The 25,030-nt window shown below is 41.9% G+C and overlaps 1 protein-coding gene across 1 annotated transcript in view; it reads right to left on the bottom strand.

The window, feature by feature from the left end:
- Window positions 1-1,730: 1,730 nt before the first annotated feature.
- The window catches only part of TBC1D17 (TBC1 domain family member 17), a 72,167-nt gene continuing 48,867 nt past the window's right edge, over window positions 1,731-25,030 (bottom strand). Inside the window, exons 14-17 of the mRNA XM_063436730.1 lie at window positions 17,528-17,625; window positions 7,170-7,286; window positions 6,360-6,446; window positions 1,731-3,900 (exon numbers count right to left, since the gene is read on the bottom strand). Of these exons, the coding sequence (XP_063292800.1) occupies window positions 3,688-3,900; window positions 6,360-6,446; window positions 7,170-7,286; window positions 17,528-17,625 (515 nt within the window). The 3' untranslated portion in view covers window positions 1,731-3,687. The remainder of the gene's footprint in view (window positions 3,901-6,359; window positions 6,447-7,169; window positions 7,287-17,527; window positions 17,626-25,030) is intronic.

Here is a 25,030-nt window from a genome sequence, read left to right as displayed (position 1 = left end):
CATAGTGTACTTTCCCCCCCTCCCCTCCCATAGTGTACTTTCCCCCCCTCCCCTCCCATAGTGTACTTTCCCCCCCTCCCCTCCCATAGTGTACTTCCCCCCCCCCTCCCCTCCCATAGTGTACTTTCCCTTGTCCCATAATTACTTACCTGTCCTGAAGCGTGGGCCGGCTTCTCAGCGCGCACCGCGGTACAGGAACTTTAATTTCAGGTTCCGGTTTCCGGCGGGACTGAAAGGAAGTGTGCACACTATTGTGCACACTTCCTTTCAGTCCCGCCGGAAACCGGAACCTGAAATTAAAGTTCCTGTACCGCGGTACGCGCTGTGAAGCCGGCCCACGCTTCAGGACAGGTAAGTAATTATGGGATATCGGCGTATAACACGCACCCACGATTTTTCCCCTATTTTCAGGGGAAAAAAGTGCGTGTTATACGCCGATAAATACGGTATCAATTACTATTAATAATTTAAGGCAAAGTAATTTTTTCGGTCACCTAAAAATAAAATGTTCTTCCAAGGTGATTTGAAAGGAGATCACCTACTCTAGCTATTACAAGGAGAGCACTAAAAGGTAAAAATCACCCCTTCCTATAAGGTCAGGTCACCTGACGTGATGACGTTTTGTAAAGATCAATTAGTTAAAGAGTCACCATATGTAGCAGAGAGTTGCCTGGCTGTAGGCCACCAGGGATACACATTCAATGTTAACCGAAAACACCAAATGGTTCCAGGGGACTCCAAGTCGCCATAACTAATCATAAGAAGTGGTTATGGTGTCTAGTGTCCCTTTAAGCGCTTTCAACTGGTTAATAAAGATCACCAAGTAAAATGGTTTGAGATGAAGCCACTCATTTTACAGATCCACTAAAGCAATCTGGAGTGAGATCAGCAGAAATGATAGAAAAGATGAAATAACGGAAAAATCACTGCTCAAAGTGCATGTCAATATAAGATTAAAGGGACACTATAGTCACCTGAACAACTTTAGCTTAATGAAGCAGTTTTGGTGTATAGAACATGCCCCTGCAGCCTCACTGCTCAATCCTCTGCCATTTAGGAGTTAAATCCCTTTGTTTATGAACCCTAGTCACACCTCCCTGCATGTGACTTGCACAGCCTTCCATAAACACTTCCTGTAAAGAGAGCCCTCTTTAGGCTTTCTTTATTGCAAGTTCTGTTTAATTAAGATTTTCTTATCCCCTGCTATGTTAATAGCTTGCTAGACCCTGCAAGAGCCTCCTGTATGTGATTAAAGTTCAATTTAGAGATTGAGATACAATTATTTAAGGTAAATTACATCTGTTTGAAAGTGAAACCAGTTGTTTTTTCATGCAGGCTCTGTCAATCATAGCCAGGGGAGGTGTGGCTAGGGCTGCATAAACAGAAACAAAATGATTTAACTCCTAAATGACAGTGAATTGAGCAGTGAAATTGCAGGGGGTGATCTATACACTAAAACTGCTTTATTTAGCTAAAGCAATTTAGATGACTATAGTGTTCCTTTAACCCCTTAAGGACACATGACATGTGTGACATGTCATGATTCCCTTTTATTCCAGAAGTTTGGTCCTTAAGGGGTTAAACTGAAGCCTTTTAAGACTGTCATCTGTCAGGCAGCGGAGTGCTAAGCATAAACAGAAAAAAGCCATAGTTTAAAAGCAGTTTTTTTAGGTATACTTAAAATAATTACTGTACTAAATGAGTTAAGCCCTTTTTTTTACTCTTTAGTACGCCTTTATATGCTTCAATGACTGCATAACGACATACTTCAGTTGCATGTATTGTGGAGTCTTTTCAGTGACACACAAAAGTTGCTAAATCATTTCTATACTTTCAGCTGGAGTCACAAACTAAGCATACTACAAAGGGTTTCACTGTGGCAAATGCAAACAGCCAGTCAATGATATAATTTGCCTCTGTCTAGTAACTTTCTATATGTAACCATAATATATCATAACAGTAGATGTAAAAAGGATAGCATTGATTGGTTTTTCTACGATTTCAATAGCAACAGCAAACGGTGCAGTTAAGTATTTTACTTTCAAATCTCACAGCATTATTCAGTAAAGTTATTTCCACATTTAAGGTCAAAATCTGAATTAAAAATATTCTCCAAGTCAGTTTTAGTTCCAATTTGGCTATTTCGGCCCAAAACATGAAAGTCGCTCAGCAATTCAGTATTTAGTGAATAACATGAGTAGTGTTATTTGCAATGAATATATTCATAATCCAATCAAGCAAACGGGACCTGATTCAACTGTACAGAGCAGGGGTGCCCAAAAGAGAGATCCCAGATGCTGAAAAACTGCATCTTCCATGATGCTTTATCATTCTAAAAGGCATGCAAAGCATCATGGGAGTTGTAGTTCAACATCTGGGGATCTACCTTTCGGACACCCGATATATATAGAGAGACATCTCGTTTATGCATTTCACCAACGAGATTGCAAGCAAATGTATAGATTAAATAATACCTTTATGTCACGTTTTTAACATACATCTATATGACTACTTTAGAGCCGAGTGGAAGCACACCAGCTGAATTAAGAAACGGTAATAAGTGCACGTGAGAATTCTATATAGCGAGTTCATGAGGAAGCTGGAAAACGTCAGGATTTGATTGAGCTATTTATTTAGTTAACAAAAATGTAAGCCAGAAAAAAGACGAACGGAACCAAATACCAGCTTTGCTAGTTTGGCAAACCTTTTGCAAGTAAGTGGTCAGCTCACATAAACATGACGTTTGGTAAATATACATTTGCAAAAAAAAAAAAAAAAAAGGATTAAAATGTCCTAATTAAATCTGACCTTAATCTGCACGTTTGATCTTTTAAAGCCAAAAAACATGAATAATGTTTTTTTAAAATTAACTCTTCATCTGCTGTGTTCTGGAGCGGTACCTGCAACATGCCCTGGTATTCTCACACTAAAAGGTTTGCTGTCAATTCTGAAAGTCAGAACATTTTGCTTTTATATAAAGAAGAGACTGATAATCAATCTTGCTGGCAGATCCTACTGCTGACATTATAGGATTTTTGCTGCTCCCTAATGATTACAATGATGGCCGTAGTAAAAGCTTGCACTTACCGTATAAAGTTTGAAAAATAACTTACCAATACACTCTACTCTACCTTGTGCCATCTTAATTCACATCGAGATTTCAGAATGTATTCTCTAAACAGCAGTATGTAACAGCCTGACATCGGAAAGTGGCAACGTTTAAGGAAAAAATAAAAAGTTGTGGGAGAAACACCCCAACTAAATTTCACAACTCTGCTTATCGTCACAGAAACCCGGAGACTGCGCTGTGACCCTTCGAAAATCATACTGGCTAGGGAACATTTTTTTGTAACTTATTGCGGCGCGGAGACTTTCAGTCAATGAGCATTTTTCGTTGACAAATTTTGTAATGTGCAAAAACCAAGTCAGCGAGGAGATAAAAATGATAGTCCAAACAGTCACACATGAGTTATGATCGTAACGTTATTGCTTCTGCCCGTTCCTAATGAAGAAGAAAAAGGAAAAAATACAGGGCAGTGACTATGTACAAGACAGAGTTAGGAGTGCAGAAGCCTTTGTGCGTTACTTAAGTAACAAGTCTTATAACAGCATCAGTTAATGTAAGTGCACATGGAGCGGATATGTTAAGGTGCCTGGACAAGGGAGTTTGGTGTAAAAGCCAACTGGTCAAGGTGACAGACTTTGCGAGGTTGTAGTATCCTCTGTGGGCAGGATTTCAATACTGCTGTCAGGCTGGCTGGGCGACACGCTGTCAGTGAGATCCAGTTCGTGGACCTGGCTCGGTGAGAGGGGCTGGGGAGGGCTGGCCGTGTCTGTGCTGGGGGCTGGACTCTTGATTTCTACCAGGCCAAGAAGCTCTTTAACATTAAGAGGTAATTCCTGTGAGTGAGAGAAAAAAAAATTATGAAAAATAACAAACACAATGAAAGTATGCATTCGTGACCTCTCGATGTATTTAAAACCCAAATAAGAGGTATAAGAACTAGCGAATGGTCTAGTTTCGGCCAACAGCGATGTTTTGGCCTTTTGGCCCTGTTTATTACTCTGCTGGCAATTAATTACAAGCCACAGAGTTATTCACTAAAGTGTGAACATATGGGGAATACAAAGAGAATCAAACTGCATTTTACATTTTAGAAAACAGCTGAAATGAAACCATGGCAGACTTGTAAAAACTTTCCATTTCCGTTTTTGTGTCCTAAATATAAAAAAAACACCCTATCATGGTTATGTGAAAAACCTTTTGTAGACATTTGTCTCTAGATCTTCATATAAACAAAAGACAGCCAATAACTCAGGAATATTAGGAGAGCGAGAGAATATGCTGCCCTCGGATTGAATAGCTAGCCAAACACTGAGTTCTCAATCTATGTTTAGGACAAATTTCCCTGCACTGCATTTTCCATTGCTGTGCCCTTGAATATCAGAACTAATTCATTATCTTTCTAAGAGGCTTAAAATGTGTCTGCAATTGAGCTGGTGTAGCTAAGCTCAAAACAGAACAGAAATAGCAGAGCAGAAGACTTGGAATTATTGGCAAAAGGAAAGAAAATCATGATTTTCTTTATTTCCCAATATTATTGATTTAGTAAGAAAAGCTATGGATGAACCTGTAGTTTAATAAGGTAGTGGGAGGAACCCTTTACTGAGCATTTTTGGGGGATTCCATCACTGCTCAGTCTGCACTTACTGTCAAACCTGGGGAGAAGAGATGGCAGCCCTTGGCGATCTGGTGGGGATAATGCATTTACTGGGGCCAGCATAAATTCTACTACTTGTTTTCTGCATATACTCACTATTAGAAACCAGCAAAAAAGATAACAATATGAAATCCAGGGAAGGCTCCATATGAACCCTGTCCTTAACAACCAAGAGACAGCAAGGTGTTACAGAGACCCCTGGGCCAAAAACTGAGCTCATCTTTCCTCTTTTGAAAACCAACCCTCCAGTGTTGCGCCATAGTCATTAACCTAACCCTGCAATCTTCCTGCCTTGGTATGGTCTCACTCCCCACATTCAGTCAGTCTTTCACCTCAACCATAAGACTCATAAGCTTCCCTTTCTAACTTTGATTGAACTAAAGTACATGTCCATGCGCTAATTCCCTGTCTCAATAACTGCACATGACTCACTATGGTCTCCCAGAATCCACAATGTCCGATTACAATATACAACGAATGCTGGTACCAGATTTAACTTCCCTTACTGCTGATAATCTCACATCTCTCCGCTTCCTGTACCATTTATTATGCAATTTAATATGCTGCCACTAACCTAAAGCTTCCAGCAACTCTACCCCTCATTACATTTCTTCTCTTACTCACAAGTACTCAGAACTTCTCAATGACTGCATCATTCTATCATGCCTTCCCCTAGTCAATAGTGTTTTAAGAATACCTTCAACATTCTGTCCTCCCCTATTAAAAGCTGTTCTTTGTCTACTGTTCTTATACTTCTCAAATGTTAGAACAAATTCATTAGAGCATGGACCTCTTTATTTGTTTCTCAATTATTTGCTAATTTTATATCGTCATTGTAAAGCACTGTGGGACATATTGGTATTATATCTAATAATAACGATAATAATAATAACACAGTAACCCAAATCCACTCATGATCCTAACCTAAACTAAATTGCAGGAGTCACTCACTGCATTAACTTAATTCCAAACCCAGTAACCAATCATAGCGTTCACACACAATCCTGATGGCTGATCACTGCGTAACTCAAAAGTCATCCCCAATGGTCAGTCACTCCGTTAACTGAGAACCAATTCAAGTGCTCAGTCACTCAATTAACAAAAATGCAAATCTAGAGCTGACTTGCTTTTGCAGAGGTCAAACATGTTATTAACTCATTTACTACAATATCATAGATCAACCTTTACAGTGATGTCACTAATCTAAATTAAATATTTTCCAGATGATCAGTCACTATGCTAACCAAATCCTTCTTACGTAGTCTGTCACCACACTAGCCAAAATTATTTCAATACACAAACACAAATAGTTCCCCGGTGGTCATTTACGCAATACTTTTCAGATTGGCAGCCTTTACACTAACTTAAATCATTTCTAAATAATCAGTAATCCAAATACAACCTCGAGGGTCAAGTGCACACTTTAAATGCCACTGTCACCCACTGAAATCCAGTGCATGTTTAAAATGATATATTTCACGGTATTAAAATCTCTTACTTTAAGCTCTTTATTCAGAATCTATGAATGAAGCAGCAAACAATACCGGCCCAGGGGCAGCTGGCGAAATGTCAGAAGATGGACAGGTCACAGACTCCTAACAGTTCTGCGGCACTAGCAGCAGTAACCTCGGTGCTCACCTGACAGTGTGCCAACTGCTGATGCAGCGCTTCAGCCCGACACAGAATGTCCTCCACGCTCATCTTCATGGTCAGCTCGTTAATGTGCTGAACAGAAACAAAAAGACAGATAAATAAAGGTCTGGAGGATCACGAGGAGGGCAAAAAATGTTGGAGTGAGAAACAAAAAAAAAGAACAAACAAGCAGAAACAATATTAGTATTATGTAAATTTGCATTTGGAATTTAATATATTTTTATGTATATTTTTATATAGAAGAATCCAATTCTTCTGTTCACAAAGGTCTACTGCATTGAACATTACAGCAATATGGTCTAATCTGCACCTGAAGACAGAACTGTAGATATGTGCTATAACAGGAAGTCATGGGCAAGAGACCATGAGAGGCAGTATAATATAAAAAAAATTAAGAATCTCTCGACATTGCTAAAGCAATATCTACAGTGGCAGCAGCCCTCTCAATAGACACTTTAGAATTATTTTTAGAAATAGCTAGACTTCTTACATTTAGATATTTAAGCATTGTGTGCACACAATACAAAACTACATGCATTTTTCTTTTTTTTTCACCATTATTTTGCTGCAAACAACTTTTGCGTCCAATAAAAGGGGTTCTTTCTAAAACTTTTTACATCTTAATTAAATCATCTGATATGATGAGCTTAAAGTCAATAGATCTAAAGTAAAATGGAAATGTCTCTTTAGCTGATGGAGATCTGGACTAACCTAGCACTAGACAACATAAATATTAACCATAAGCTATTGCCGACAGTAAAATGATTGAAGATCGCACAAGACAGCCTAACATACCTTAAGGATCTCATTGAAGCCGTAGTCAGAATGCATGAGTGCTTCCCTTTCTAGATCCAGAATCCCACAGCCAATGAGGAGGTGAAAGTTCGGGCATGGAAGACCAGTCCAAAGAACCTTAATTGTGGAGAAAGAAAAAAATACATCACTGCATGTGCTTACACTACGGGATTCCAATCACACAGACTATTGGCTTCTCCTTTAAGATCTGTGTAGGTTTTCACATAAGAACATCTGATATGTGGGAGTCTGGAATCTTTTCAATACAAAAGAGATATGTAGAGCCCAGGGCGGATTAACTATATCTGTGTTCAGCATTAAACTGCGTGCCATGAGATTATTCTGCATAATACATGCCTTAACAGCACAGCAAAGTAAAATTTTAAAATATGATCATTTTCACTTTGTCGTTAATTTGTTGCTAATTTCTACAATGTCCCGCTCTCAGCTGGTAATATATGTAAAAAAATATCCCTGGGAGAAAATAACAGATAATTCAATGTTTGCAAATACAGGAGGTTACGTGAAGCTAGATTTTCATGATGCCTGTAAGTGTCGAACTTCAGTTCCTATAGTTTCTCATTTGCCCTCAGGCAGCTGAAAACGATGCAACATTGCGTCAGGAAAGAGAGCACGTTACCAGGGAAACACATAAGATTTTTTTGATTTTGTTTTTTTTGGAGTCAACTGATAATGACGTATTGTTATTTTCTGCAGGATTACTTTGCCAAGATGTTATTTAAAGAGGAAGCATCACTTTCTAGGATTTTAAGTAGTATGTTTCTTGTCCCTTACATTTAACAAATGTTTTATGCAATCTGAAAAATGAAAATAAATGCAGAAATACACATTACTGTTTTACATCTATCCTGGAGTTTCCATCTTGGCTCCCTAGTAATCATTGGTATAAGCTATTCACTTTGCTCCTGTTCGGCAACAGAGAGAGCATAGAAAAATTAGAAGGAGACGTTGCCAACTGAGCACCAGCATAGACGCATTTCTGCAGAACTTCGATCTTGCCCCACTGTAAAGTCGACTTTATCTAGTTCACAGGCTCCAAACAGACCGACAATCTATATCGTCCCCCAGAAGACACTATGGGCTACAAGCATAAGAAGTCTCGACACCCAGAGAGCTCCAGATTGCCTGATATCAGGCTTTCCTTCGAGAGGCCCACGCTATAGATACCTCCCAAAATAGCAACCAATGCACACAGAGATGTGGAGGCCTCTGAGTAGTCACAAGAAGACGAGGAGTCACTTGTCTCACCTCGATGGGGGTGAGTTCATCAAAAGTCCGACTCAGGATTCTTCTCTCTCTACAAAGGGTGATATAAAAAAAACTGCTGTTCGATTTAAAGAAGGTCTGGAAGACCGAACTCCTAAAGACCCAGAAAAAAGTGAATGTCATCCACCAGAAAGAGGAGCAGAAACAACTGGAATCATGTATAACCAAAAACGTGAAGGCTGCTTAAATATCACTGAAAACCCCACAACTCAGACAGTGGCAATAAAACTGGTCAGAAAGTATAGTCACGCATTTGTGTCTCTTTTAATACATTATGAGAGTTGGTTGTGGATTCTTTTGTAGCTTGTACAAAAATGTACTTCTGGATCCAGGCCTTTATCCATCAGAATCTGGCATTCAGTAACCAGGCAGTGAGGAAAAATATTTGTGGAGTGTCAACGGGAACCAGGTCATATTCAAGAATATTCCCCATAACTGGTAGAATCCAGATATTCCAGACAGGTTCATGAGAGTTGAGAACTAAGTCCTTGTTGGCCAATAAGGTAGAATTAACATATTCAGTGATTTGTCTTTCTTGATTTTCTGCAAAAATGTTTAAATTAGTGGCAATACTGGAAATATGTAGGCTATATGGAAATTCCAAGACATGGATAGGTCTTGCATTTTCTGTTTTGCCTGATAGCCAGCAGGTCTATTAAAAGAGTTCCAAACCTTATTAGATGAAAAATTCATGGAGAAAGGGACCAATCTGGTCTTAGATCTCTGTTGACTGCATCTGCCAAGGTATTTGTCATTCTTCTGATGAACATTGCTGAATTAGATAATTTTCTGCCTAATGCAATATTTGAGAACATAGAAGAGCAAGGGAGGGGCACGGGTGCAGCAGTTGTTGTTTAGGTAGTCTACTGCGACTATGTTGTCCGATCTTATTAGCAAGTCTTTCTTTCAAATTAGGTTTCCAAAACTCCTGAGAGCCAGAAGAACAGCCTTTAACTCTCTGAAACTTGAGAATTTCCTTCTGTTTTGCGTTTTCCATATACCTCAGCTCGATGATCCATATGGGCGCACCATCTGGACATTGAAGCATCCATCGCAACTATTTTCCATTCTTTTAGTTTAAAAGACAGACCTTCAGACATGAACAGAATCTTGATCCACCAACTGAAAGTCTTGATAGTCAACTCCCAAATGTTATCTAGTGAAGAATCAGGATTCCACTCTGTCAGAATATTGGTTTGCAAGGACCTCATTCTGGCTTTTGCCCACTTGACCGCTGGGATTGTTGATGTCAATAGGCCAAGTGCCCTCATTGCCCCTCTTACACTGCAATTTTTCTTTCTGGACAGTGACTTCAGAATCTGGATCAGTTTTTTATTTTTCCAATGGAAGAATTATCTTCATGAGTGTAGAATCTACGAATAACCCCAGGAATTGGATTCTTTTGACAGGATTCAACTGAGATTTGTCCCAATTTAGGATCTATCCATATTCTTTGAGGCATTCAATTGTAGTGTTGATATCTCGTAGAAACCTGTCTCTGGAGGGTGCTAGTATTATCCAGTCATCTAAATAAGGAATGAGGGTTAGACCTCTTTTCCTTAAGTGTGAAGCAAGTAGACCCAAAATTTTAGTAAATACTCTTGGAGCCAAAGTGACCCCAAATGGCAAAGCTCGTACAATACAAAAGCAGAGAAACTTTATGCATGGAGAAAATTGGTATGTGTAGGTAGCCATCTTATAAATCCAGTGATGTCATTCAATCTCCTGGGTTTAGTATTTGTCCACATGAAAATACTTTTTTTTAAGTATCTAAAAATTGGTCTGAAAGAGTTGTATGTTTTGTTTATTTAACCAGAAAAATTGCTTTGTGCTGCTCCGACAGAAAACACTTTTCTTAGGTTGTTTTTTTTCCTTAAAACTTGCCACATAACATAACGTTAGTGTGATCTTCTTACCTAATTGGGCTATAGGCAGATTCTTTGACAGTGAAGACTGTTTAAAATGGTTCGTTATAAATGGACACTTGGCAGGGGCCAGACATTCCCTGGGCATAAATTTATTGAAATTAGGATGAAATGGAAAAGATCTACTTATGTGCTTCCTTTGAGAATCTCCTTGGTATTACATAATGCTTGAAAATATGAAAGTTTTCTTTTGGGAAAACTAAAGATTCATCCAATGAGTCAAAGGATTCAAAAGAAGAGCTGTGTGAACCATCAGAGATAGACTTTTAAATCTAAAAAGGTCTGTTGAAGATTAGATTAAAACCAGCTAGATAATGATGACAGATGTTTAGTCTTGGCAATGGTCTAGCCTTTTTCCACTGGTTTATCACTTGTTTCAGAATTGGGCATACTGAAATGAAATAAAACCAAGGCAAAATGAACTAAGTAAGTATCATAGAAGGACACTATAGGCACCCAGACTACTTCAACTCATTGTTTTAGAGAAACTGCAATAATTACATTGCAGAACTAAGACTGCCTCTAGTGGCTGTCAATCAGACAGCTAGGCAACTTTTGGTCACCTGACGCTGGACGTCCTCACGTTATGCATGAGAAAATCCAGCACCAGTCGTATTTCCTATGAGGAGGGCCTAATGCGATCACCACGCATGCACATGAGTGCCCCCCACCCCAACCGAGCGCCAGACTAGATCAGCGCTAGAATTGGGTGAGTAGAGTAAGATTTTTTTTTGTAACCATTTCAATGTTTGTATTCTTTACACTATAGAATCCCTTTAGGTAAATAAAAATAGAAAATGTTCCTGCTTAATAAGCCTCATAGTGTCCTGGAGGACACGTGAGAGCACATCAACAACATTCTGAATGAACACCCAGCTGTCAGAAGCTGTAGATGGATTTAGATAGTGGCATTTAAGGTTTCTCAATAAAATTTTTGGTGCCAAGCACTCAGGTCACTTTGCACATTGTGATCTGCAGTGGAACGCAACATCACCCAGATGTACATTCCACTCGGGAATACCTCCCAGCCGCATGTGAACACTAGTGTGCTTTCATAATTTCCTACTCCTGGCTATGATAGATGGTATTATAAAGAGGATGCACTCACCCAGCAAACGTCTTATAAGCAGAGGGATCAACCTCAACAAGTCTGACAAGACGACAAGAAGACCTAAATGGAGCCCTCCAGGAGCTTAAGACCCCCTCTCTCTGTGCTGTTCAGTGATAGGGACTACCTGCTCTGCTGAGCACAGGCAGAAAACTTGGGAACTAGAGGTAATCAGGAGCTTTATGGGCAGATGAGAGGGATTTAATTTTTTATTTCCCTCCAAAATAGATGGTCTGTCCTGGGCAAGATGGCTAAAGATCCCTAAGGTCTATACTGCCTCTAACCACAGGGGGGCGAAAACAGAAATTTTTACTTACCGTAAATTCTTTTTTTCTTAATATGGTGGCAGTCACATATGGGTTTTGCTCCTCCCTGTGGACAAGACTTTTAACAAGCTTATTAAAAAAGGATCCTCCCCCTTTGGGTATAAAGGCTCAGACCGCAAAACCTACCCCAGTACGTGACAAGTAAAGAAACCAGACAAATCCAATATCCAATGCAAAATTACTTTAATAAAGAGGGAGGGTTATAATACTGCCACCATATTAAGAAAAAAAGAATTTACGGTAAGTAAAAATTTCTGTTTTTTCTGTCATATGGTGGCAGTCACATATGGGATATAGCAAGAATCCCTCTGGGCGGGACCTATGCCACGACGGCTTGTAACACCTTACGCCCAAAGGCAGCTTCAGAGGCAGAGAAAATGTCTAACCGGTAGTGCTTGATAAAGGTGTTGTAGGATGACCAGCATGCTGCCTTGCAAATGATTTCTGGAGATGCAAGTGCTCTTTCTGCCCATGAGGTAGCCATAGCTCGAGTAGAATGGGCCTTGATTGCAGCAGGCGACTGAAGACCTGAGGAAGAATATGCCAAATCGATAGCCTGAATAAGCCAACGAGATAAAGTACCACGGGAAGATACCTTACCCTTTAAGTGACCCTGAAAATTAACAAACAGGTGATCCGACACTCTGAATTCCTTTGTTCTGTTTAAATATATACGTAACGCTCTTCTTACGTCCAACTTTTGCCATCTGTGTTCTTGAAGGGATGAGGGCGCACTAAAAAAAGAAGGTAAAATAATAGGTTGATTCACATTCTTTGAAGATAAAACCTTAGGAAGAAAAGATGGTCTCGGGTAAAGAACCACCTTGTCCTCATGGAAAATAGTGAATTCGTCTGAGGAGGATAGGGCGTGAAGTTCTCCCACTCTTTTGGCTGAGGTGATGGCCACCAAAAACAAAACCTTAAGAGATAAAATTTTTAAAGGAACTTCCTCCAAAGGTTCAAACGGGGTAGCACTAAAGGCTTGAAGGACTAGGGCTAAGTCCCATGATGGAAACACTGATCGTTTAGGAGGCCTCCTGAGGCTGATAGACCTAAAAAACCTTCTGACAAAAACATTTGCTGCCAGATCCTTTAGAAGAAAAAAATTCAAAGCTGATATTTGGACCTTGAGAGTTGAGACTCCCAGGCCAGCGTCAAAGCCCTCTTGCAAAAACTGAAGAATGTTATCAATTGATGGTTGTAAGATCGGGAACCGGTGATCCCTACACCAGTGCAGAAACTTGGACCAAATTCTAAAGTATATCCTAGAAGTCGATACTCTAGTGGCGCGGAGTAAGACAGCTATTCTCTCATCCTGCAATCCCTTGTTTCGAAGAATCAGCCTTGCAGTAGCCAAGCCGTCAATCTGAACATCTCTAGTACTTTCAAGGGTAGGTTCCTGTTCACAATGAGATGAGCTGACATGGGAAGTTCCCAAAAGCTGATGGTCATCTCTTTTAGGGCGGCAAACCAGACTCTGTTTGGCCAATAAGGGATTATTGCCAATATCCTTGCCCTGTCCGTTCGTATCTTGAGGAGAACCTTTGGGATCAGGGGCAGAGGTGGGAAGACGTAAGCCAGCTGAAAATCCCACCTTATTGATAGAGCGTCTATCCAACTGGGTTGATCCGTTCTGAATAGGGAGGCGAAGTGGTAAACCTTCTTGTTTGATCTTCTTGCCATCAAATCTACTTCTGGTACGTCGAATTTCCCAGTTAGGATTCTGAATACGTCCGGGTTTAGAGACCATTCCTTTTGGTCCCACTTTCCCCTGCTCAAATCGTCGGCTATAACATTGTCGCTGCCTCTTATGTAGACTGCCGCAATGTCTTCCAGATTTCTCTGCGCCCATTCCATAACGGCTGTACAAAGACTGTAAAGCCTTCTCGCTCTGGTTCCTCCCTGTCGATTGATATAAGAGACTACCGTACGATTGTCTGACTGTATCTTGACCGCTCTTTGAAGTAACCAAGGTCTGAGGTGATGAAGAGCATAAAGAACCGCCAACAATTCTTTGAAATTTGTGGATTCCTCTGCTTCTTTGGAAGACCATTTTCCTTGGAACATGGTGGAGCCCAAGTGGGCTCCCCAACCTGAGTTTGAAGCGTCTGTGGTGACTATCAGCCAGACCCTTGGTAGAAAGGACAAGCCTTTTAACAGGCACTCTGAGGTTATCCACCAATCTAGCTGTGTTTTCACCTGAGGGGACAGTAGGAATCTTTCGTCTAGATCTTCCTTCTTCTTTGACCAAGACGTCAGGATGTTCCACTGTAAAGGTCTGACCTTTGATCTTGCCCATTTGACTGCGGGAAAAGTGGCCGTAAGAAGCCCTAACACACTCATGGCCTCTCTGAATGAACAACTTTTCATTCTCTGGAGGTTGGAAATCGATCTTCGGATCTTTATTCTCTTCCGTCTGGGCAGAAAAATTGACATGGTGGTTGAATCGATCTTGAACCCGAGAAACTATTACTCTTGTTGGAATGCAAACTGATTATTTAGATTCAAAATCCAACCATGGTCCTGAAGACACTTTATAGTGATCCGCAGATCCTCGTGCAGTTGACCTTCGGTATGTGCCACCAGAAGCCAGTCGTCTAAATATGGGACAATTGAAACACCCTTTTCCCTTAAATGAGCAGTTAGAGAAGACAGGATTTTGGTAAAGATCCTTGGAGCGGAGGACAGACCAAAAGGTAGAGCCCTGAACTGGAAATGAACGGTGTGACTTCTTCTTCTTATTGCAAATCTTAGATATTTCCTTGAAGTAGTGGCTATCGGAACATGTAGATAGGCATCCTTTAAGTCGATTTTTACCATAACGTCTCCGTTTTGTAATAGGGGAAAAATTGATGCGATTGATTCCATACGGAATCTGTGATAAGGGATAAACTGATTTATCCTCTTCAGATCCAGAATGGGCCGAAATGAGTGGTCCGGTTTTGGAACGAGAAACAGTCTTGAATAGACTCCTCGAAATTCCTGTTTCTGTGGCACTCTTTCTATTACCCTTTTGTGAAGAAGCAGCCTGGTCTGACAATCTAGAGCTCGAGATTTCTTTCTGGACTGGTAGGATGATAGTAGAAACCTTGATCTTGGCTTTTCCAGAAAAACAATCCTGTGTCCCTTTCGGATAATCTTTAGAACCCAAGGATCCTTTGTGGTCTGTTCCCATGTCGGTAAAAAATATTGGAGTCGTCCTCCTACACCTCTGGCGTCAAAAACGCTTCCCTTTGTCTCTGAAGCTTCTCTTGACTTCGTTACTCTGTTCAAATTTTCGGTTCTTTTCCTTTCTTTGAAAATAGTGTGGTCTTTCCTGAAAGGGTCGTCTACCCCTGGATTGATAATTCCTGTAGCCTGCTCTCCAGGAAAATTTTCGATCCTGAGGAAGTGTCTTCTTGGTTTCAGACATCTGACGTATGATTTCCTCTAAGGGAGCGCCGAACAATTTAGCTTTTTCCAGAGGAAGTTCACAAAGGACTGCCTTGGACGCCGTATCTGCCGACCAAGACCTCAACCATAGGGCACGTCTTGCCACCGAAGTCAAACCCATGATCCTGGAGGCCAATTTCATCACTTCTACTGACATATCCAAAAGGAATTCATTCGCTAAATGCATGTTCTGAAACATGTGACTAAGATCAACAACCTGGCCAGATGAAAAATTTTCTTGTACTAGATTTAGCCAAACTTCATTCGCTCTGGCTGCTGCTGCCCCTGCCAGAAGGGCTTTACATTGGAAACCGGCTGTCTGATAAGCTCGCCTACACGAGGTTTCGGCTCTCTTATCCATGGGATTTTTTAATGCTGCAGTTTCTCCAATAGGGATCGTGGTTCTTTTCCGGGTTTTTCCATTCCCTAAAAATAGAATCAACTAGGCTCTGTTGTACAAAAAAACCTCTCTTAGGATTTTCTGCTCCCTGAGGTAGGATGGTCAGATTCACTTCTTTAACAAATTTACGGATTGCCTCTGATGGAAAACCCACTGGTTCACTGGATGAGGAACCTGAATCCTCTGATTCGACAGAAGAAGAACATTCCCCTGAAGATGATCCAGATGAGGAATCTCTTTTTCTTTTATTGATCTTTCGTTGACTGGGGGCTTCTACCCTCTTAGAATCCTTAATCGTGTCCAAGGTCTGGGACAAACTCTCCTGGAACCAGGATAGGAAAGATTGCATATCCTTTTGCTTCTCTCTTTCCAACGAGTTTGCAGTACACAGACTGCATATTTTCTTCCTAGACCCGTCTGGGAGGGGAGTTGCACATTCGCTGCAAACAATATGTTTGGACTTCACCGTAGCCTTTCTAGGCGTGGGAGTTAGTTTCTCTTTATCCATCTCAGGTGGACTAGACATATCTGTAAAAATTAAACGGATACTCCTTAGAAAGTATTTTCTCCTTCAGCAAGTATTTCAAAGTAAAGATCTATTTTCTGTAAATCTTACCTCAAAATACCTCTGAGCCGTGTGGGGGGGCAGGTGACACGGCGTACCTCTTCTGATCTGCATCATGCTGTCAGTGGGTACTAGCACAGCTTTTAAATTCAAATTTTCGCGTTTTTTTTTTTTTTTTGCAATATCTCTTTAAGCTTCCGTTTGCGCATGTGTCTTTGCGCACCCGGAAGCTTAGGTGGAACGCAAACACCACCCGGGCGTGCGTTCCACCGCTGTGCGCTTGCTCAGAGCGAGCTCCGCCTCCCGGAAGTATTTGCCGGAAACTTTCTCGGCATAAATTACAGACCTCAGTATGCTCCGTAACGATTGAGAAAACGGAGCATGGGCCACTCAGCTTACCACCCGGGCAGCTCTCGGACCGGATCCCCCAGACAGCAACCTGTGTGTCTCACCAAACGACGAAGTCCTGTCCATCCCTATCGGGACAAGAAAGAAGACTGGGGTAGGTTTTGCGGTCTGAGCCTTTATACCCAAAGGGGGAGGATCCTTTTTTAATAAGCTTGTTAAAAGTCTTGTCCACAGGGAGGAGCAAAACCCATATGTGACTGCCACCATATGACAGAAAAAAATATATTTAAAACTAGGATCAGGGGTACAATTATGGTTACTCCAAATATGATTCTAACCTGAAACCAACTCTAGCTCTCACAAATATTTTTTCGACTCTCAACACAAATTACATCCATATTCCTAGCCCTAAATATCATTTAATATTATTTTGCAAAAATACTGTCCCCAAACTTAATGGACAGCCTAAGTCTAACTCTGCTTCTTCTTGGTCTCACAAAAGGACAGGAGGAAGGTCTGTAACATGGGCAGACTCGCAGTGGCTCTGTCATGTTCAACGTCTTGGCATATTTTAGATGTCAAAAGGTGACATTCCCATCTGATGTGTAGAGAAGCTAAAATATATATTTACCTGAAACTCGCCCTCACCGGCACCACCTTCTTTCTTTCGAAGAATTAACCAATTCTTGGTGTTTAATCCGCTAGGAGCTCTGTTACCCTTGAGCTCCTTCACTTTTGTAAGAGTTCAACAGAGATCTACAGAAGATCCCAATAGACTGCCATGTCCTCTATAGAACTTGGTGTGTCTTTTACCATAGCCATCACTAGCAACAGCAAATAGAAATGACAAAGTTGGCGGCGGAAGTTCTGCCTTTTGTCATGTATTGCCAACATTTATATTTTCTAAAGATATGGTGTTTACACTGGTAGCAAAAAAAATAAAATAAAATAAAAATAATGCTCTGACCTCCCAAAGAAGAAGGATGTCTTGGAAAGCAAATTCACGTTTAAACCAGATAAGAAGCCATCGAAAGCAGCAGCTTAAATTCCCTGATTCCTTGGAATCTGATAAGAAAACAAACCAACAAATTAGACTTACAGCCATACCTCAATTCTTTATATAGACTTTTCTCATCATTTTAAAAAAATTGCCAATAAAACACAAGATTATCGTATCCGATTATATTTTCGGATATATTATCATTCTATGTATTAGGATATTATTATTATTATGTGACTTATAGAAGTTGCTTATCACTGTTCACTAAAACAAGAATAAACAAACAATATAATAGTTTTGCTATAATGTGACATTTGTATCTATTTATATGAAAAATAAATGCACATCTTACTTTTCAGAATACCAAAAAAAAATAAAAAAAATACTAGGATTTGGGTGCTGATGTGTACGAATAGTTTGCAGTAGTGAAGGGTTAAATAAATAAAAGAATACACTGTATTGATGCAACCAGTCATATATTTGTCCTTTTTCAAAACAGCAACTCCTGTTAGACAGACCTAAGAGAAGGGATAACAGCTGCATAAAAACAGACAGGTGTCATTTTCTAAACTCCAAATGGCTCCACACTGAACAGGGCAAAAACATTTTGTTATGTATGGGGCCATGCCGACAACAATACACATTGTTCACAGTATTTAACAAAGGATTATGTCTGGATTTCCGCAGGACCGAACACTGCTAAAAATCAAGGTCCAGATTTTAAATTTCCAACTGTTTATCAGCTGAACATGCTAACTGCTATTTGATTGAAAACTTGGGTTTGTCATATATACAAATTAAAATATTTTGATCTGAAATAACCCATATAATGTTTTTTTTCTGTTGCTGATTCGAGTAGTTATGTAGAGATTGGCCCCAGGGCCAGATTAACATAGGGGATGATGGAGCTGCAGCTCCAGGCCCATGGAATAGACCCATTGATTTAAAAAAAAATATATATATATATAGAAGGCGTATGCCTGAAGTTGTGGGAGGGATTTTATGACTATTTAAACCCAGCTAATCCCCTTACTCACCTGTCTGCGACGATTTCGGAAATTCGCCTTCATTTCCGTTTTCACAGACCTCTGACGTCATTCTCCCGCGACGCTCGTACACTGCCCGCCGGTTTGTGAGTAGTTTCGTACGCTTCGGAAGCCATCCGTCGATTCGAACTGTAAGTCCTTAGCGATGATTTTCGTTACATACATCCTCTTCGTACGCTTATTCACTTGTCGGTATTCCATTCTCTGTACAGCCGGTTCGTCTCGGCATGCAATAATGTATAGAGTGTTGGTGTAATTACGTCAGTCTATGCTTCACGCACGCTGGTCCATGCTTGTATTTGGACTTTCGACTTTCACATGCTTGTTTCGCTCTCATGGGGGTCGGCACATTCCGGGTTAATGCGAGCGCACGACTTTTACTCCATGAGCGGAGGGGGATTTCTGGTGGTGGGTGGAGAGGGTTACTTTGAATTCTCCATCCCCCGAGTGCCACAGATCGAGTTTAATTGCCATTCTCCAGCCGTGACTCAGTACATGCTTGCTATATACGTATATCTTAGACGTGACACGCACACAGGTGAGGCAAGTACATGCACTGCATCTTACACACCTATATCTGACATACCTTTCCTAGCACAGCGGACTTCAAATTCCTTTATGTATATAATTGATTTTGGCGGTATTCTGCATTCGAATTATTTTACAGAAGTTAAATGCTTGCCCTAATTATTTATGTAAACCATACAATATTTGCTCCTCATACTGCAGGCAGCGCTTGAAGACTGCCATCTCCAGCTGTTGTTCGACTACATTTCCCAGAGTTCTCTGTCTCATAATTTTGGGATACAGTCCGATAATACATCGAGTTTGAAAGTTTAATGCCCCGTCTTTAAATTCTACTGGCAAAATGCCTGGTTCATTTTTCTCTGTGTCCGTTAACACTGCTCAGGTGCAGAATTCGTCACATGATGGATTGTGCAATTGATCTGCAGTCTTGCCGCTTTTCATTAATTCAACAGTGGTTTAGACAAAGAGGACAAGATGATACCCACTCATGGGCGTTTATTCACTAAATAGTGAGCAGACAACTTCGACATCAGGGGATTCGGTACGTTACGCACTTTAAATCGTTCTAGACGATTAAAGTTCCAAACTGAGTCATTATTGCATTAAAGAGCTCAGTCATCTGCCCTCACATGTGAACTCGAATTCCACTAATACTGAACTGAAGAAAGGCTTAAATTTAACGGACATGTCTGCGTATATGTCATGGTTCGGCACACCTGTTAGATCGCTAACTCTCCAGCCTTAGAATACTATTACGCTCCTCCTGCGCTACCCGCAACGCACAGACTCGGTGCCGCTCACACGCCGCATGCGGATAGTCTTTGTATACAGTGTCTTGTCTACATTACACTGTCTGTATACTGGGTGGGAAGGTGATCCCCCTCTCCTCCCCACTCCCCCCTCTCCCATTGTCTGTGCACGGTTGCACATTCATGACGAGTTACAACGGAGTGAAGGCTTCCTCCGCACGGTTAGTTCCTTCATACGTAAACATAATCCCCACAGAGGGCTTAATTGACATGCTGGTGGCATTGCAGGACGTCATACGGGCATCCGATTAGGAGCACCGATCATGGGTAGTTTGCAGCGAACGCCGCACTGGCTTTCCTTCAACCGCTCACCATTGCGAGGGTCTTTGGTTCACGGCATTTACGCTACAAGCAAAGCATTATCCGTACCAGTCCTCATTCATCCTCAGTCGGTGTAGCATATGCGTTAAGTGACAACCCGGCGTATTCCTACGCAGTCAAGCACATATGTTCCGGGCAAGTGCATCTCATTTCACACCGCAGTTCTAGTGAGCAGGCCTCGGCTACGGCTAGCACGTGTTTTAACTATTCTATGTACAAGGTCTGCATATATTTTTATATATATGTACTTATTACAAAAATAAATAAATAAAAATTTCGCAGTACATTTTCGAATCAAGGCCACGGTCTGGCACCACGAGCCCCGAGGGCCGTACATACGATCATACACGCATTCCAGTTCATACGTCCCAACCATCTGGACCCCACATGCTCGCTGGGCACTCCAGTTTTGCTCAGAACGTACGATCCTACCTCATTGCTACCCACGTTTCGCTCTGTAGCATGTCCTCTCTCACTACCCGACCTTCCATCTTAGTTAGCAACTGCTGGCTGTTAGGTTCCTAGGTGTCCACTAGTTGTTATTCCCCCTGGCTTCTTCGCCATAGGTTAGTGGTCGCGCGAGGCCAACACCCATCCTCATACTCGGAGGTACTATGCCCCTCGGGCCAAATCATAGTTAGTCGCCTCGCATTGTGGCATAGAGAGGGCCTCATCTGTCACTCCCAGTCTATCTTATGTTAACTGTCACCGAGAGGCCGACACCCCGCCACCTCATTCAGTGGCCACGCTGCCCCCTCACGCCAACGCATAGATAGAGCCTCTCAAGCCGCTTGGCAACTAGCAGGGCCTCACCTGTCACCAACCTAGTGTAATCATTTCGCCGCATCGCGGCACTAGCTAGTCGGCCAGCACACACGCACTCACGCTCGCGCTCCTAGTAAGCTGGGGGGGGGGGGGCGGCACACCCCAGACCCGTCAAGCAAAATCGCTCTGTTTTAGATCCCATAACCGCTTCAGGTATCCTAGCGCTTTATTTCCCGCCTTTGTTTCGATCGTGCGTTACATACTCCTACATTGGTGCAAAACAGTATTTCAGAACTATCGTACTCGGCTACTCCGGTGCTTTCAATACGTTGTCTCTTACGGGCAATGGGTCTGCTAGATGCTTAGTTCTAGCAGTACGAGGATACCTATATATATATATATATATATATATATTTATACATATATATATATATATATATTACCCCAACCTGTCGCTCACTGGCGATCCTTAGATACCACGTACACTACGTGCCCAGACCAAGCTAGTAGACACCAGGACCTGCGGTTCCTCCAACAACTTGTTTCAGGCATTTCTTACTTATATTCAGTCATATTGGTATGTTGGGTCTCACGTTGCCCTCCACATTGCACGTTGTACAGTTTTGGCCTCGTTTTGGACCATCGTCGGGTCCTCCGGGCGCTGCAGTGACGCACAGTGACTGCTTCCGGACTCATGTATTACGGATTTACCGTTTATTTCTTCGCGACGTTTTGGGGGCACTTTGGTACATTGAGTTCTAAATTACCGTTTATCGACTCATACTATCACTCAATTTTCACGTCGGCGTCGCTTATACAAGCAATGCAGGATAAGCTTTAGCGATCTGATGGGACCGGGTGAACAGTATTCCCACTTGTTTCATATCGAACATCGAGGCATCACTCCGCCTCCATTTTGGCCAAACAAATACCATTCGAATCCTTAATCTTCTAATTAGGGACTTGTCTGCACGCCTGACATTCACAGGGTCCTCCATGCGCAGTCATTCATTCGTCACGCATTTGTCGTTGTTCACGCTTCTCTTTATGTGAGCTTAAGTAGTCCATCGGGAGTTACTTTCGGTCATGCTGGATGTTTTAATTTAAGGCGTAACACCTTATGCATCCCGTTGTACAATCTTTCACGATCTCATAGGGTACTTGCTATACGAACTACATATCGTCTTCAAATTTTGTCAAAGCTTCTTTTCAGGTTCCTCTCTCGTGCAAACATTTCCCTACGGTGGGTCACGGCTTCGCATTCTGTTCTTCGATTCACATCACGGCAGTTTCATCAGGCGCCTGTTTCAGTCCTTTTTCGCTATGGTTTAATGCAGGTAATCGCACGTGTGCGGTCAGGTTGACGCTCTTCCACAAGAAGTTAATACCCTGCCGCGCATAGATGATACATGTCCACATGACCCAAATCGTAGGTAGGGCTTCTCTCAAACACAGGGCTACTAGCACGGCCTCAACTCTTACGGGATAGTCCTTATCTTCACCTATTGGTACCCATTAGCTAGCAGCTCTACTTCACGAGAAAGCTCTATGGGCTTCTGAATTTTGCATAATTTAAACTTATTTCGTTCCCTTCCTCCTCACAGCATGCTACAAGAACTAGCTCTAGTCCCCTGCAGTATCCTCCGCTTTAGCCACTTCCGAAGTCCTGAAGTAGGACCTTGCTTAAACATAACGGTTGAGATAAAATAACACGCAGTCCAGATTTCCTCTGCAGGTCAAAAAAGGTATCGATCACGCCTGAAATTAGAGTCTACGCAGGTAAGATTTGCCTACTAATACTAAGCAAACGTACTCCACGGCCTACGATATGTGTAAGTATTATAGGTGGTTCAAGATACTAAATGCGTTCCGATTATAACGGTTGCTCGTACAATTTTTGCCACATCTCTCAAACAGTTCATGCTATACATTCGCTCCTTGCTTGTTAGTCTTGGCCTCAATCTGAATTCCTTCTCGGGACATTCATTCCGTGTTAGGGCCGCCACAGCAGCCTCAAGTCGTCCAGTTCCAACTCGTCTTGTAGAGAAGATGGGTCGCTGGAAGTCCTCGGCATACAACCGGTACATTCCAAATCCAGAAAGAAATCAGGCTCGCTTTCTATAATATGTCTAAATGATTTGTTATGTTTAATAAATGTCACACACTTTTTGGCCCTCTTTTGCAGGCCTAACCTCACGTCGGTTTCGGCACACCTCAACCGACTCTCATATATTAAAATTACACACAGTTTAATGTGCGCCCCTTCCATAATCCCGTACACAAATAGAAGGCGTATGCCTGAAGTTGTGGGAGGGATTTTATGACTATTTAAACCCAGCTAATCCCCTTACTCACCTGTCTGCGACGATTTCGGAAATTCCCTCCCACCACACCCTCTTCATATATCATTATACCTGGGTGGGCCCTCTTTTGCAGGCCTAACCTCACGTCGGTTTCGGCACACCTCAACCGACTCTCATATATTAAAATTACACACAGTTTAATGTGCGCCCCTTCCATAATCCCGTACACAAATATATATATATATATATATATATATATATATTATTATTATTTTATTACCACACTACTCTTAGGGTGGCCACCTGGACAGTATTTATTTGAGGCTCCTGGCCAGTGCCGATATTGCAGTAATACCGGCAATACAAACAGAACCGGCCAGTAGGGGTGCTGTGTGTGTGGAGAGAGGCAGGGATAGGAAGTTACAGCATATACCTGCATCTCTCTACTCACTGATCCACGGGGGAGCAGCTAACAGCACAGAGAGTCCAGACAGCAGCTCCCAGCCTGCAGAGACAGCCTACACCTCAGAAAAGTGAGGGATAGGGTAAAGGCTGCAGGGAGACATAGGGACACTGAGACACTAGGGGACACTGTGAGACATGGGGACACAGGGAGACCTCTGGGGACACTGAGACATGGGGACACAGACACACATAGGGACACTTGAGGACACTAAAACATGGGAACGCTGGGAGACATGGGGACACAGACACTTGGGAAAACAGACACACCTGGGAACACTTAGGGACACTGAGATATGGGGACACAGACACTAGGGGACGCTGGGAGAAATGGAGACACAGACACATGGGGCACAGACATGGAGAAACAGACACACATGGGGACACTGAGCCATGGGGACCCAGACACTTGGGTCTCAGAGTCTCAGTGTCCCCATGTCTCCCAGCCAGTGTCCCTGGTGTCTGTGTGCCCATGTCTCCTAGTGTCTCAATGTCCTCATGAATCTCAGAGTCCCCATGACACTCAGTGTCCCCTAGTGACATGGGGACACTGGGAGACATGGGGACACAGACACTAGGGGACACTGGGCAACATGGGGACACAGAGACATGGGGCACTGATTCCCAGTGTCCCCATGACACTGTGATACATAGGGACACTGTGATACATACTCTCAGTGTCCCCAAGTGTCTCAGTGTCCCAATGTCTCACAGTCTTCAGAGTTTACGTTCAAGCAATTGCAGAGAAACAGGAAGAACAAGAACTGAAGAATAAGGAGAAGGAAGGAAAATCAGGAGAGTTCTACACCTCTCCAGCTAGGTCTTTGCAGGGGCTCCTTGTACATTCACCATCAAATGAGAAAGCATAATAACATTAATATTCCAGGCATTAAAGGAAGGGCAGAATTACTGAAATGGTAGAACTTCGAACCACATATGTATAACCTAGACGTTAAATAAATAGTTTAGCATTAGGCCAACCCAACTGGACTCCAAAAAAAACAGTCAAGGGAATTCCCTACAATGAAAATCATCAGGAATTCAATAAAGGTTATTCAATACAGTGAGAATTGTTGGGCATTGAAAGATATTTTAAATTATAGGCCAAAGCTGAACTAGTGGAAAACAGACATGGATATTGTTTCCAGTTCAGCAACTATCAAGTTAAATTTGAAATTCACTTTGAATTCTTGACCATTCTTACTTATGCGAATAACCCTGAACATGAATGCAAAG

The sequence above is a fragment of the Pelobates fuscus genome, chromosome 11 (genome assembly GCF_036172605.1).
Source record: "Pelobates fuscus isolate aPelFus1 chromosome 11, aPelFus1.pri, whole genome shotgun sequence".
Taxonomy (NCBI): domain Eukaryota; kingdom Metazoa; phylum Chordata; class Amphibia; order Anura; family Pelobatidae; genus Pelobates; species Pelobates fuscus.
The sequence above is the reverse complement of the archived record's forward strand: the minus strand, read 5'-3'. Positions and strand labels throughout refer to the sequence as shown.